The 15,165-nt window shown below is 49.2% G+C and overlaps 1 protein-coding gene across 1 annotated transcript in view; it reads right to left on the reverse strand.

Moving 5' to 3' along the window:
* Positions 1-12,088, reverse strand: part of CCNYL1 (cyclin Y like 1) — a 34,883-nt gene extending 22,795 nt beyond the window's left edge. Inside the window, exon 1 of the mRNA XM_085228023.1 lies at positions 11,755-12,088. Coding sequence (XP_085084149.1) covers positions 11,755-11,986 — 232 coding nt within the window. The 5' untranslated portion in view covers positions 11,987-12,088. The remainder of the gene's footprint in view (positions 1-11,754) is intronic.
* Positions 12,089-15,165: the final 3,077 nt, after the last annotated feature.

Raw genomic sequence — 15,165 nt, forward strand, 5'->3', positions numbered from 1 at the left:
AGATGGTGGAGTCACTGTCTCTGGAGGTGTTCAAGAACTGTGGAGACGTGGCACTGAGGGTCATGGTTAGTGGGCATGGTGGGGTGGGTTGGGGTTGGACTGGGTGATTTTAGAGGTCTTTAAAACCTTTATGATTCTATGAGAACACCAAATGACTGAAGTGTTGCCAACAGACAGAGCACGATTGCAAAATGCATAATTAAAATACAGATCATTACTAGCAAGTCATGATGTTAACAGAGGAAATAATATGCAATTTATTTACAGTTTAACTTCCAGAAGAACAGACATAGTCAGGAGGAAACAGATCTCAAGAGATCCCTAGTCCAACCTCTTGCTCAAACAGGGTCAGATGCAAGGTGGAACAAGGCTGCTTGGGGCTTCAGCCAGCTGAATCTTAAAAACTTCCAATGGTTTTAAGGCTGCACAGCCACTCTGAACAAACCTATGCCAATGCTCAACCATCCTCACAGGAGAAGATGTTTCGTTATAAATCGAAACAGTAAGTTCCAATTGGTTATATCTCCTGATGTATCACCTCCCTGCCACACACCAGTGAAAAAAGCCTGGCTATGTCACCCCTGTTAGACATGCCTGAAAAACTTGGCTTTTCCTTCAGGACAGCTCCCTCAGCTTCTCTTCACCATTCACTTGTTCCAGGCCCTAGAGAATGCTGAACTCCCTCCACTTTATCAGCATCTCTCTCTCGTATTGGGGGCCCAAAGCTGGATGCAGTTTCTAATACAGTCTGGATACAGTCTAATAATAGTTGAGAAAAAGGGAACAATCGCTTCTTTCAAACTACTTGCTCTCTCTGCTAACACAAGCCAGGATGCTGCTGGCCTCCTTTCTGCAGGGGCACAAAGCTAGCTCAGGGTCAGTGTGCCATCCACCAGTCCACCAGCACCCAGCTCCTTCTCCACAGAGCTGCTCCCCTGCCAGCCAGTACCTGGCTGTGCTGCTGCTTGTTCTGGCCTCCAGGGGAGGAGGTTAGGCTACATGATTAAAGACTCATCCTCCGCCCCAGGGAGATGTGGAGAAGCCCAATAATACAATAAGTGTGCATGGAGCACCCGAATCAGGCTACTCTCCTGGTTACCAAAAAGGATGGGCAGCCCATTACCTGTGTACAGGAAGGGAGTCAACACTGCTCAAACCACCTTACCCATTGAGGGACATCGATGCCTACAGGGCTCACTGAGGAATGACACAGAAGAGCATTAGGGAACTGTACAAGATCTATGTTATATTTAAGGGGAACACCAAAAGCTGGGGAAGGGAGGGAGCAAAGCAGACTGGGGAGGAACAAACACAGGGAAGTAAAAGGGTCAGACACCTGTAAACACGTTGTTGGTCAGCATGCTTCTCTGGCCGGCCCTTGAGCCCAATCACTAGTGTCTGTCCTGTCTGTGCAGGTCTGAGCACCAGCACTTAGAGCTCGTGTCCTGGTGTCATTACTTGGGGAAGTACTGGATAGACAGCATGTCTGAGACCAGCAGGGTCCCATACTACATAAATGCATCTGAAAAGGTAACAGGCTTTCAGCTAACAAGCTTTCACCCTGATCAGCCACAGAGGGGAACAGGATGAGGTAGCTGACGTTGATATGTCTGTATGTTGTGTTTTCTGTCTGCACTGACCCGTATGCCAGCTGTGTAATTGTGCATATGAATGCCTTTTGAGAAAGCACATACAGACCTACAGCTGCAGAAGCCTCTCTTCTACTGGGCTACTGAACGTGGTAGCTTCTAACATGATTTTGCATTTCTCTCTGCAGAATTCCACAAGACTCTTGCTGGCCCAGCCCTCCAGCTAGGCTCCTCTGAGTAAGCAGCCTCCAGCATATTGACTGCTACCCAGTAGGGCATCACCCTCCATTGCCTCCTTCAGCTCACTGATAAATACATCTAACAGGAATTCCTTTATTTCTTGGGAAGAGACAGTAAGAGGTTAATAACACCCATTCTCCTTCACCCCACAGAAAAATATACTGTTACCACTCGATTTCCCTGGGGTTTTGATTTACTTTGAAATGACACTTCTTAATAAAGTCTTCTTCTTGTGCTTTCCCTGTATCCATCCTTTGTAAGATGTTAGAAATTGGGTCTAATGCAAAAAGCACAAGCAAAACACATACAAATATGACCAACTTTCACCCTGCAGAAGAGGGATGTACAAATTGCATGCATCAAGGGACACAACACTGACATGGTCACATAAGGAAAATGAGCCCTCCTGAACCCAAGCAGATACATACTTCTGAAGAAGAACAGCAGTGAAAGGAAAATATTCTGCCAGGCACAAGATGCTTTCTGCTGGACAAAGACAGGTGTTCTAGCACCCATAACACACCAAGTCCACAACATCACAAGTCCACAACAGAATCACAGAATGGTCAGGGTTGGAAGGGACCTCAAGGATCATGAATCTCCAACCCCCTGCCACATACAGGGCCGCCAACCTTCCCATTTAATGCTAGAGCACACTGCCCAGGGCCCCATGCAACCCGGCCTTGAACACCTCTAGGGACAGGGCATCCACAACCTCTCTGGGCAGCCTGTTCCAGCACCTCATCACTCTCTCTGTAAAGAATTTCCCCCTGACGTCCAACCTAAATCTCCCCTCTCTCAACTTAAAACCATTTCCCCTTGTCCTGCAGTTATCAACCCTTTCAAAGAGTTGATTCCCCTCCCCTCTGTAGGCTCCCTTTAGGTATTGAAAGGCTGCAATGAGGTCACCATGCAGCCTTCTTTTCTCCAGGCTGAACAAGCCCAGCTCCCTCAGCCTGTCTTCATAGGGGAGGTGCTCCAGTCCCCTGATCATCTTCGTGGCCCTCCTCTGGACCCTCTCCAACAGCTCCCTGTCTTTTTTGTACTGGGGGCTCCACACTTGGACGCAGTATTCCAGATGGGGCCCGACAAGAGCAGAGCAGAGGGGGACAATCACCTCCCTGTCCCTGCTGGCCACCCCTCTTTTGATGGAGTCCAGGATACCATTTGCCTTCCAAGCTGCAAGGGCACACTGCTGGCTCATATTAAGTTTCTCATCTATCAAGACCTCCAGGTCCTTGTCCACCAGGCTGCTCTCAAGGACCACTCCCTTCCAGTCTGTATGGATGCCTGGGATTCCTCTGGCCCAAGTGCAAAACTTTGCACTTTGCCGTGTTGAACCTCATCAGGTTCACTGGGCCCACCTTTCTAGCCCCCTCTAAATGGCATCCCTTCCTTCAACCGTGTCAACCACACCACTCAGCTTGGTGTAGTCAGCAAACTTGCTGAGGGTGCACTCGATTCCGTCATTGATGTCACTGATAAAGATGTTAAAGAGCACCAGTCCCAAGACAGACCCCTGGGGGACGCCACTCGCTACCGGCCTCCACCTGGACATAGAGCCATTGATCACCACCCTCTGTCTGCAGCCTTTCAACTAGTTTCTTATCCATCGAGTGGTCCACCCATCAAATCCACATCCCTCCAATTTGGAGATAAGGATGTGTGTACCAGGTAAGGTACAGCAGCAATCAACCCCAAAGTACACCATGCAGTTCCTGGTACAAAATGCTGCAAAACATGATCCAGACCAACTGTAACCAGGCTTCTTAGCATTAACAGAAGCAGCACAGCTGTCTTGCAGGAGACAGCAATGAAAGCCAGATGTATTTTGTAGACTGCCTCCCTGTAGCATCCACTTCTATAGCAGCCTGAGAATTTTAGCCCTTCTATCTGTACTGTTCTCTCTGGACAACGCTTTCCCCCAAGCAATAAAGAAGTAAGTCACGTGGTTTGCTCTTCCCAAAGTGCCAGTTTTGCTCATGAAATACCAAAAAGGAATAGCAATATGAAGGATGCATAAGACAAGAGGCAAATAGTAATATGAAAATAGGCAAAATGCAATGGGAAATGCAGCAAAAGAAAAGCCATACAAAGAGATTATCATCTGCAACGAATGTGACTCACAACAAAATACAACTCCTAATACATTATCACAGTAGAAATCCAAACCCAAGATATTTACTATGAAAAATAAGGACAAGTTTTGTTTAGGAGCAAAAGACGTATGACAGAGCACTCAGGCCACATAGGTAAGTATGGGATGCTACCAGATGAACAGAAGCAATTGGAATTAAAGCATGCAGAACAGGAATGAGAGAAGTGACAGAAGCAATAGGATAATAATAATAAAAAAAAGAAAAAAACTCCAAAACATTTTAGTGGCTACCAATTCAGTAAGAGTAAACCCACATTTTTCTATCAGAACCTCACACCTAGTAATAGAGAGGTGAGAGTGGAAGATCCCCAGCAGAAATGCTGTCTGTGGGAGTGGCATAGCTATGCCATGCTGCAATGGCCCTCCACCTCTCTGAGAACTGTATACCAGAACAGCCTTCCCCCCTATTTCTCCACATTCCTCAGTGCTATCTACTCACAGGTGCTATCAACCTTGTCAGACGAACCCTAGAGAAGCCTGGGCTCACTCTCCCCTCACACCATTCCCCTTTCAAAGAACCTGCTGCAGTACACTTGCCCTCCAGGCAATCTCAGCTGCCCCTGCTGCACACTGGTAAGGGCACACGGCCCCCACAGGGCTGATCACCTTGCCTGTAAAAGCAAACCTCTGCTCTCAGCTCAAGTCCTCATGTCTTATCTTTGACGTGGAATTGGTATTACAGAGTACTTTTACTTATCAAAGTCATACAAGACCACGTGTAGGTTTGAGCAACTCATGTTAGCTCATCTATTGTTTTATACACCCCCACAGGTGATCTCTACCTAGGGAGAGCACCCTTTACACTCTGCTGTCTTACCTGCTATCTCCTGAATAAAGCTGACAGTCAGAGAGGTTGCTGTTACTAAGTAGTAGCAATACCAGCAAATTTGAATATATAAAGGACTAGATCCGTTGTGCAGCAAAATCCCATTAAGCACAACCGGTTCTCAGACAGGACTCTATTTTGAGAGAAATTCTTGGTGAGGACATAACCTTAACCAATACCTTCCTATGCATAGGTCTTTTAAAAACACCTCTAACTCCCTACGGCCTAAAGGAAACCAATTATTTATTTAAGCAGAAAAACAAATGAAAACAACCCACACAGTTGGTGCTTGTTCACCAAACGACAGGAAGGCTGAGGCCAGCAGGGACCCCTTTGCCATTGCCTAGTACTGTGCCCAGCTCCAGCAGGGACAGCCAGAGCAGGCTGCCCAGGTCTCAGCATGGGGCTATCTCCTCCTGACAGAGACCTCACAGCCCCTCCGGGCAGCAGGCTCCCGTCTCTGAACACATTCCTTGTTACCTGAGTGTTTCTAAGGTTCATGAATTTGGCATTTAAACTACAGGAGGATCCACACTATGGTGGCCGGCCCCTGCACAATCCTATGGCATGCAGCTCACAGCCCCCACCACGGAAGCACAATAGAAGAACTATCACACTGCGTGCAGTATCTGGCCTTTCTAAACCGAAGGAAATCATGCAGGATTTCATGCATTTCATTGGGTACCTGTGAGTGTTGTAATCACTTATACATGTTTCAGCTAGGGAGCAAGATGCAAAGAACACCCAAAATTACACAGTAGGCAGGACCAGCTGCAAGGGAGGAAAACTACACAACCCTAGAAGTAGATATTGGAACTAGAAGGAAAACAGCAGTTCACAAGTTAGGTCTTGAAAGTAGCTAATGTTTTGTTAGAAATGTGTTTCCAGACAACACCCAATGTGGGACCATTTAAATAGACAAGAAGAAAGATTCAGTTCCATGCTGCCCACTTTTCTTTGCCCATAAAGACTTTTACATGCATCGCAATTCACTGCCATGGGAACATAGAGCAGAACTCCACAGCCCTTACTTTTTCACAGTCAGTCAGAATAAAAGCTTCTAGTTATACACTGAGTGAGACCAATGCAATTTTACACTCCTAGATCCATGCTGTTAACTGTAAGTACGTAGGTAGCTTCAAAAGTAACATCTCGTTTATTTCCATGGAAATGACAACAGATACAGATACAAAGAGCACAACAACACTATTTGATAGAGAAAATTTTAAGCTACAAAACACGCTCTCAGCTTTACCACCACCATTAGCCAATTTGCACGGATCAGCTGATCAAGATGCTCTTCATTTCATAGCATGACAGCTATCCATGGCCATCCAGAACATGGCTTGTCTTTCACATCCCTGCCCTACTGCTGAAACACAGCATCTACCCTCACTGTGTCCACATCCACTGTTTGGACTCCATAAACACTCAGCAAGCACTGATGAATGTCAGTGGGTACCATTTTTTCCACACGGAAGAATTCAGTGACACACCTTTGCTTCATACACACTTCCATGTCAGACACCATTTTGTCAGACTGCCCCTCTGCTGACAACTGTCAAGAGGTAACAATGTGTAACGGGATACTGGTGGGAATACTCCACAGCCACACCACCAACATCCACGTCAGATGTCACTGGCCAACATGATAAAATAGGAGGCAGCACATTCAAAGCATCTCCCATATATGGCAAGTTTTTCCTCTAGCTACACTTTGCATGCACACTGCCTTACTTCTCACAAGACATGGCTGAAAAAGAAAAACAAATGAGTATCAGAAATCCCAACCTCTCTGCACATTTTCAGGTAACACTGTATGACACACAGTGTGCCAACTCTTATGCCACTCCACTGGGTGGTACATGCTTTTTCTCCTCTTCCAAATGCTAACAAAGATGCATTAATGCAACTTTACCTGAAGCTCTTATTACAGTTAACTGGGCTTCATTACATTTTTTGTGCCATTTTAGGCAAAAACTAAAGCACAGTCACTCTTTACTGTAACTGTAGGAATTTCAGTTTACCTGCATTTTGTTCAGTAAGGAAAAACAACAGCTTACAAACCATGCCCGGCAGTTTTGGAGAAAAGCTTTTTCTGGCTTTGAAAGCAGCTCTCATTCAGCAATTTATTACCTAAGTCTGACTGACATGTCTGATGACAAGCTGGCGTTATTTTTCACACTGGAAAGAGGAAAAAAAAACAACATTTGATCAGTAATAACTGAAGGCCCTTTCAGAACTCCAAACACAAGCAAAAGCTGTGCTACAGACACACAGCTCATCAGACACTGCAGAATGCTACGGAGTTCTGTATACTCTCAAGGTAACCGTGACACCTGCATTCCCCACACGTGGAACCTTCAGTTTTATTTATCTGGCTTTACTACACATTTAAATAAATTCTATTGAGCTATTTAAGCACAGATGCATCTTTTTTTATTCCCTGAAGTGGAAACATTCAGAGCTTACTTCTGAAAATATGATTTTCATAGTGAAATATAAGCGTACATTTGAACTCTTAATTGTAACAAAGACTAAACAAATAGATTTAGAAATTTCAACATTAGCTTGCTGGCAAAGGTCTACAGATCCCAGGTCTTAATGTTCGGTAGTGGTTTCTTCCTGCCTCATGCCTCATTGAGTAACACCATCCTTTTTCCTAGATGTGGAAGAAACCTTGTTAGAAGTCCTAATTTAATGTGACGTGAATTTTTGGGAGGAAGGTTTCTTGCTTTTTGTTACCTCACACAAAAGAAATGGATAGAAGATTCCTGAGACGTTAGCAATACCCATCGAGAAGAACAGTACCCAAGAGAAGAAGAGACACAGCAATATGTTTTCCTCTACTCCCAATTCCCAAATGCATAGGGCCCTTTCAGCAATGTTTGTAAAGGACTTCTGAATTCCATCACTGCCACTATGTGCACTTTTCAGGTCACTTCATAAAGGCTGTACCATTGGGTATCCTAAGCCAACAAGATGGAAGGTGTTTCAGGCTTGCAGATGGGTCAATTCTTTCACATTTGTTATGGCCACGTTCTACTTGTAAGCACTACTATGTGGGAACTGTTGAGTCATAGCTGAACCACTGATTGAGCACTTGGGGAAAGGAGCCAATCAGCCCTAGGAGCACAGGTGAAGGCAATTCAGCTGCGTGACTGGAATGGGTGGGTTCCACCCCTCCTGGACCTCATTTAAGGGCTGAATGCCACTGAGGAAGGATTCCTTGTTGGAGATCCCTCCTCTGTGGAGTTTGTTCTGTGAGCCTCAATCCTCAGAGACTGGTGAGCATTTCTCTTCTTTCTTTTGAAAAATCTTCCCATTGCACTGGTCTCTCTGCCCTTACAACTACAAACACCTTTCTAAATAGTTCCTAGTCACTAATAGAAGAAAGATAGCAAGAGTTCTTGGGAAAGAAGGGTGAGTTTAAATTACATTAAAAAGACATCAGTGGGAATAACAGAACAGGGGCAAAAGTGTCTATTGGTTTTCATCCCAAATTTCTATAAACATTCCTACAGGAAAAAGGTGGTTCCTTGCCTTAACTTTTTCCCCCTCTCTCTTACTACAATTGTATCCAAGATTAGAAAACAGCAATAATCACAACAAATGCTTATATAAGGGACAGACAGATTTTTAAGCCTTATACAGGAAAACTTGTAGACAAGTTGGTGAAGTGACATTGCAGATGAACAGATAATGTAATATACTGATTATCTTCAATGCTGCTAAGTGTGGCATGCAGACATCTTGGAGTTTGCCCCTTCTGCATGCAGCAGCTTCTGGAGAGCCAGACATTACTAACAAGAGAGAAAAGTAAGTTTACTGGTGCTTGAAGAGTTAAGCTAGGTGCTAGACTGACCTGTTAAAGCAGAAGTCACTTCTCTCTATTAACACTCCCCTCTAAAATCCCCTTACATTTGTTTTCCCATCAAACCCCTGTGTGACTACCATACCCTTCTGAACACCTCTGCTGGTCCTTACTTGCTTTGCCTCCTCATTCCCCACCTCCCAGTTCTTTGGGGGAGGTACTATGTAATGGTGTCCCATCAGATCAGCATGTCAGCAATTCTCTGCTTGGCTCTGGTGCATCAGGCAAGTCCCACCAAAGCCACTGTGCTCAGCAAGCAGCAGAGGTGGAGAGAAATCGTGTTTTCAAGAGCAAATGAGGAGACTGCCAGCAAGGCCTTCTGGTTTCTTCAAAGAATCTACAAAAAAAACTAGAGCTATGTATAACATGGGGATCTGGAGACCAAGTATCAACTGTAAGTTCTCACTCACTTGGAAGAAGCAGTAATCAGCACAAACTAACCCAAACAGAACACTAATATCAAAGAGCTGCTGCTTCTGAAACTGGAGAAGAAAGCCTTCTCGTCAATCCCAGCTGCACAAAGAAGCAAGGAACACAACACACAGCTGAGCAGCCAACGAGCAGCTCTAGGCTCACTTCAGCTTCTGATATTCAACATTAACAGAAGACACAAACCTACTGAGAAGAAGCTTTCAGTTCTCAAAGTTGCATCTGTTCCACTTACTTAACACAACCTCCCCTTTGAACATCAAGCTGTAAATGTAGGGTTACTGCTCAACCAGAAAAGCTATGAGCAGAACAAGTTACATACCTCAGGATCTCAATAATAGCATTTAAATAAATCCTTTAGACTCGCAGCAGCAAAGCCAACAATCTCTTCCCCTTTGAACCAATTTTTTTGAAACATTACATTTTCAGTGTCTCAGCTTTATCTCCCTCCCTTTTACCCTTCCTTTTTTTTTTTTTACCTTAAATAAACATTTACCTTCTAACATCTTTGTTTCAAGAAAGCACAAGGTTTTCTGGTTTAACCTGGATTTACCATGGACAATCCAGGCAGCTGTGACCAAAAATCTTCTGGAGCCAGCTGACTGTCATCAACTGTACTTCACCCCTGGGAAGTACTTCAGATAAGGATGCTGTTTCCAATTTTTCCATAGCCACTACTTTTCAGATTAATTTAGGTTAAGTAAATCTTACCTTAGAATTTGAACAATATAGCAATATATGTTAGTATCTGCTGAAAAATGAACTGCAAAACTTACTGTTTTAATTCCAGATCCTAGAACGCAATTAACTGCATTACTTTAAGTGCTACTTCACTGAAGAAATTCATTTCACATTTACATTCCTGATAACAGTGGCAGCTGGTATGTTTGTAGCAGTAAGACACAACCTCAGTTCTTAGATTTATATGATGTATTTCACAGTGCATTTGTCCTTGTCTACCCCCAAAATAAATTAGTTCAGAAGCTAAAAGTTATGAAATATAGTGCCTGCTAAGCAGTATGCTAGAGAAGCAAAGTATCCCAACAGCCCATACAAGAGCTCAGACCCGTAAGGATCATGCTGTACTTGCTTTTATATATATATATAAAAGATGCAAAGCACAGCTGGTAGCTTTTGCATTCCTAATATAACCAAAACATTCAATTCTAGCAAAACAAGCGGAAAAGGATTATGACTTAGGAACAACAAACTTTAAGGACAGAGATGTAAGGAAGAGTTGTATTGTCATAAAGCTGTCAAATTTTGATACTTTCTGCAGTCCTAAATAGTTCTATTATCCAGAAAGCTGCAGACAAGTAGCATTCACCAGCTGTAGCAAGTTCCATTGTGCACGGCACACCACGTACTGTGATCTTTGAAGCCATCTCACACCCAAACCATCTAAGCTCAGCCAGTCTGGGGGTCTGCTCTGGCCTCAAGATCAAACCTTCCACCGCCACAAAAGTATAGTTTGAGATAGACAGGCATTGCCTTATGCTTGGGCTAGACTCTTTCATTCAAATAAAAAATATCAGTACTTCCCTACTTTGAGGAAATTCTGATGTCTAGCTGATTTCAAAGTTAAGTCTAATTACTTAGGCCCGCCCACACGATCTCAGTGAAGGTTCAATCAGATATAACCCTTACTCCTGAGAACATTCATTTAGCTTAAACATTTCTGCTTGACTTGTTAGAATCGTTTAGTTCCTTTCTGCTAAGGAGCGTGGGAGAGTTCTGACATTTCTGCAATATCTTTCTGCAGGAATTAAATTTTATTTCTCCTGACGGCAAATATAATTTCTCCTGCAGTGCTGCACAGCTGTCTCAGAGACGAGGGAGCCGACTGCTCTGCTGCACTTCGGTCACAGCTGCAGCACACTGCTGTGCAGAACGGGACACAAGCGGTAACTCCGCTCCTCAGGCTCACTCACAGTTTCTCTCCAGTCACCAAAAATCTGCTCGTGCCCTCACGATGAGCTCAGAGGGACGGCGCTAACAGTCACTGCGCCCACCCTACGCTAAGGATGTCAGACAGCTGTTTTCTCCTACTCCTTTCTTGTAGGTGTGGTTATACTCGGCGCAGCACCGAATTAAGCGAAGTTCCAACAGCAGAGCGGTGACCTCGCGCCACTGCAGCACCAACAGCCGCCGGCAGCGGACGGCGCGGCCCCACCTGTTGTGCGCCGAGCACGTCTGGGAGCAGCGGGCAGTGCCGGGCCGGGCCGGGCCGAGCGGAACCGCGCGGCGCGCCACGGGCTTACGGAGGGCGGCGAGCCGCACGAAGGAGCGCCTGAGGCACACGGTCCTCGCCGAGCGCCCGCACGCCGGGCTATAAATTACGGCGTCCAGGGTTGATGTCACAGCCCTCAGTCTCCGCAACGCCCCGCCGCTCGTTCCCACACACCCTTCCTTCCTCCCGCCCCGCAGTGATGGAAGCGCCGCTCGGCACGCCGTTACTGCGCCCGGCCCGGAGCCTCCCCCGTCCTCCGGAGCCTCTGGGACCCCGCGGCCGCCCGCTCCGCTCGGGGCACCGTGCCGCCGGGACAAAGGGGCGCGGCGGGCGGGACGGCGCCCCTCCACTCCGCTCCGTTCCGCTCCCCTCCGTGCCGCCCGGCCAGCCCCGCCGCCCGGCGCTCACCATCCGGGAACTCGCGGTCGCTGATGTGCTGGAGGTGCGGGCCGCCGCCGCCGCCGGGCTCCGAGTCCCCCGAGTCGGCCTCCGCCGAGCCCGAGCCGCCGCCGCTCGCCGCCGCCTGGTACGCGTCCGCCCAGCGCTCGGGCCCCGCCGCCGCCCCGCCGGCGCCGCCGCGGGCCCGGCCGAGCTTGGGGCTGGCGTCCGGCGACACGCAGCAGGTGACGGTGTTGCCCATGGAGCTCGGCGCTCCCCCGCCGGGCCCCGGCTAACGCGGCTGCCGGGTAGGGCGGGGGAGGGGGCGCGGAGGCACCGGGCTGAGGGAGGGAGGGAGGCCGACGGGCGTCAACGCTCAGCGCCGCATCACCGTCACCTCCGCCCCGGCGAGGCGCGGCCCACGCCCGCCCCAACGGCCGCGCGCGAGCCGCCGCCTCCTCCGCGCGGCGACCGACGGCCCTGGCGGAGCGGCCACCTTCCCCCGGGCCGGGGGAGGGGGAGAGGCGCGGCCCCGCCTCGCTGCCGGCCAATCGCCCGCCGCCGCCCCGCCGCGTGACGCCGCTCCGCCAACGGCCGCCGCCGCCGTCACGCGCCGCCGTCGCGCTCCACCTCCCGCCCTCTCCGAGTGCACGCGCGCGCGCGGCGCCGCCCCTCGCGGCTCCCCCGGCTCGCGCCCCGCCTTCGGGCCCGTCCGCGGGGTCGCGGAGCTCGGGCCGCGCGGCCGGCACGTGCCGGTGGCTGCGGCGCCACTCGGCGGCCGGGTGCGGGTGGGGGTGCGGCTCCTACGGCTCGCGAGCCGCTGCTCCTCGCTCCCTAGCGCCGGATCGGGCGGGGATCCGTGGCTCGCGAAGAGCCGCCTTCCTCTACGCTCTGAGCCCTCTTGGCGGTCTGATGGCCCTCGTGCGGAGCTGCCGCGTCAGAGGAGCGCGAGACCCGTTGCCGGGTGCTTTGCGTAGAGCGGTGATGGCGCTGGGCGCCCAGAGTGGCACTGGATGGAGGTGGCACCACGCCTCGCCTGCACGGCCCCGCGCACACCGACTCGGTGCCGCGACCGCATTCCGAACACCACCCGCTGCGATTTACTGCCAGTCCCATCCTCCTCCCGTGCCATCCTTCTGCCATCTCGCTTGATTTACCCCTGTGAGTCAGCAGTTCCCATCGCACAAATGCCTATCGCTGTGCTGGGGGCGCGGCCCCCCTGCTGCACACCGGGCCGAGGGGAGTGCAGCAGCCTTGGGATGTTCTGCGTGGAGTTGGTTGGGCCTTTCAAACCTGAACCTCGCTTTATGAAGATAGAAAGTAATTCCCTTCCATTGGTGTTCATGGAGAAAATGTGACCTAAGCAGAACGCACAAGAAGCAGCTGAGGGTTTCCGCTGGCACTCACACCCTCGCTGGCGTTAACACCGCACAGGGGCCCTCCTGAGCTGGATGCTCACCATCAGCACACAAGCTGCTCCATAGGCCTTCGGCTCTGCTCCCAGAGATCACCTTTCGCTTTTCATGGTGCACGGTGGGGAGAGAGTGTGTTCTTTTCACTTTCCATGAACAAGAAAGTTACTTTCCACAACCTGGGAAATGAACCCAAACAGAATCCCTCTGAGGAAGCGTCTGTGACTGCCAGCAGAGCTTCAGGCAGCCCCAGGGCCACACAGGGCTCCAGGATGAAGTCAGATTACGGTGACAGCAGCAGTCCATATTCCCCAAACCAGGAGATGGAATAGAGCCATGGTTTATTCTGAAAACGCAAAGCACCAGATTCCCTCTTGCTGAATGTGTGGGAAGCCCAAAGGGCTCACGTACTGGAGCCTACCCTGCTGCTGCTGAGCCATGAGCCCAGCTACCTGTGTCATTGCATGTGGGGGGCACAACAAGGGAAGGCTGCCAGGCCTGGCAGGATGCTGCAGGGTGCTGTGCTCCTGCTCACAGGCTCATGGGGAGGTGGTTCTGCTCTGCACTTGGCCTGTTTGCCCCACACACGTGAGTTGCTGCCTACTGGCACTGTTTGCAGACAAGCCCTTGCACTGCCCAGCCCAGGCCTTCCCCACCACAGTTCCTTGCCAGCAGATCCATGCACATTTGTGTTTGACTCCTGCAGAAGCCAAGTGCTGGAGTGCATGGCCACACAGCTCTCCAGCCCAGGCTCCACCACACAGAGCCATGAGAAGCTTTATCCCTGAGAGCAGAGCTGGAAGTCATCACTACCAGCTCCTGTCTGAACAACTCTTGGGAAACTCCAATATCCATGGGCATTATAGCCCACACCAACGGCATCGAGCAGCCAGGAGTCTCCCTAAATGTTTGGAGGGACACTGCAGGCCCTTAAGCTATCAGCTTGGCAGTCAGCCTCAGGCCCAGGAATGGAGACTAGCTCTTTGCAGATGCTTGTTGTGCTTCACAGGGCCAAGAATTTTTAATCCTGTACATTCTGCTCTTATCTGCACCTTGACTCTATGCTGCATGTGCTTTCCCAAGGCTGTGTTCCTCCTTGCTTGTTTGCTGGGAGATAACAGCAGTCCTGGCCTGAGGCCTCGTCCCCTCATCCCTTCTTAGAAAGTGTCCCAGCTGCAGGCACAGGAGCACTCTCCAGCTCGAGCCTCCAGCAGTCTGCGGGTGACTTGGAGAGGGGCCACAGCATTGTCTTTTACTGGAAACATGGCTGCAGGAAGAATGAATCACAGGTTGGATGTGTAACCAACTGGAAACAAAAGCTCAAGATTCTGCATCTCACTGCCATGAATAATGGGGGGAAAAGTGGGCATCCTGTTTTGAAATCCAGCACCAGCTGACAGGATGAAAACACCACAGGCATGATTGTCTTCTGAGGCTCAGCAGTAATATAAGGCTGTGGCCATTTAAGGGAAAAAACCTGAAACAAAACAGTACTTAGGGAAATGGATCCAATGCTTCCACTAGAGTGTGAGTAAAAAGAAACTAGTGAGGTTGTTCAGAACACACAGGGTCACAGGGTGAGGTTTAGTAGCCCTAACATTCTCAGTTTTCAGATCACCTCCTGTACTACTGGTGAGCAGTGAGCAGTGCCAGCAGGGCTGGGAGCCGTGCTTCGCAGCACGCAGACTGCAGCATGGCTGTAATTGATCCCACCTGTACCTCTGTTTCTCTGCAGCAATCCTGGATGTCAGCACAGGCAGTGCAGAGGTTCTTAGCATGCAAGCACCTGGATCACTGCAGTGATGCCAACAGCACAAACATATGGCAGTGAATGTTTTTTGACCTTGAAGTCCTTTTTTGGATCTTGCCTTCATTTTGTCCTAAGAAAACATAAAACTAGCATTTGCAGGTATTGGAGACTCAAGAGAATGAACTGCAGCGGTGGAGTTATGGAGACCTTACACCTGAGGAGAGAATCTCAGATGCGCTGAAATCAAGGAGGCTGTGCTACCTGCTGCTGGGCAGAGCT

This window comes from Meleagris gallopavo, chromosome 7, assembly GCF_905368555.1.
Source record: "Meleagris gallopavo chromosome 7, MGAL_WU_HG_1.1, whole genome shotgun sequence".
In the NCBI taxonomy this organism is placed as follows: Eukaryota; Metazoa; Chordata; class Aves; order Galliformes; family Phasianidae; genus Meleagris; species Meleagris gallopavo.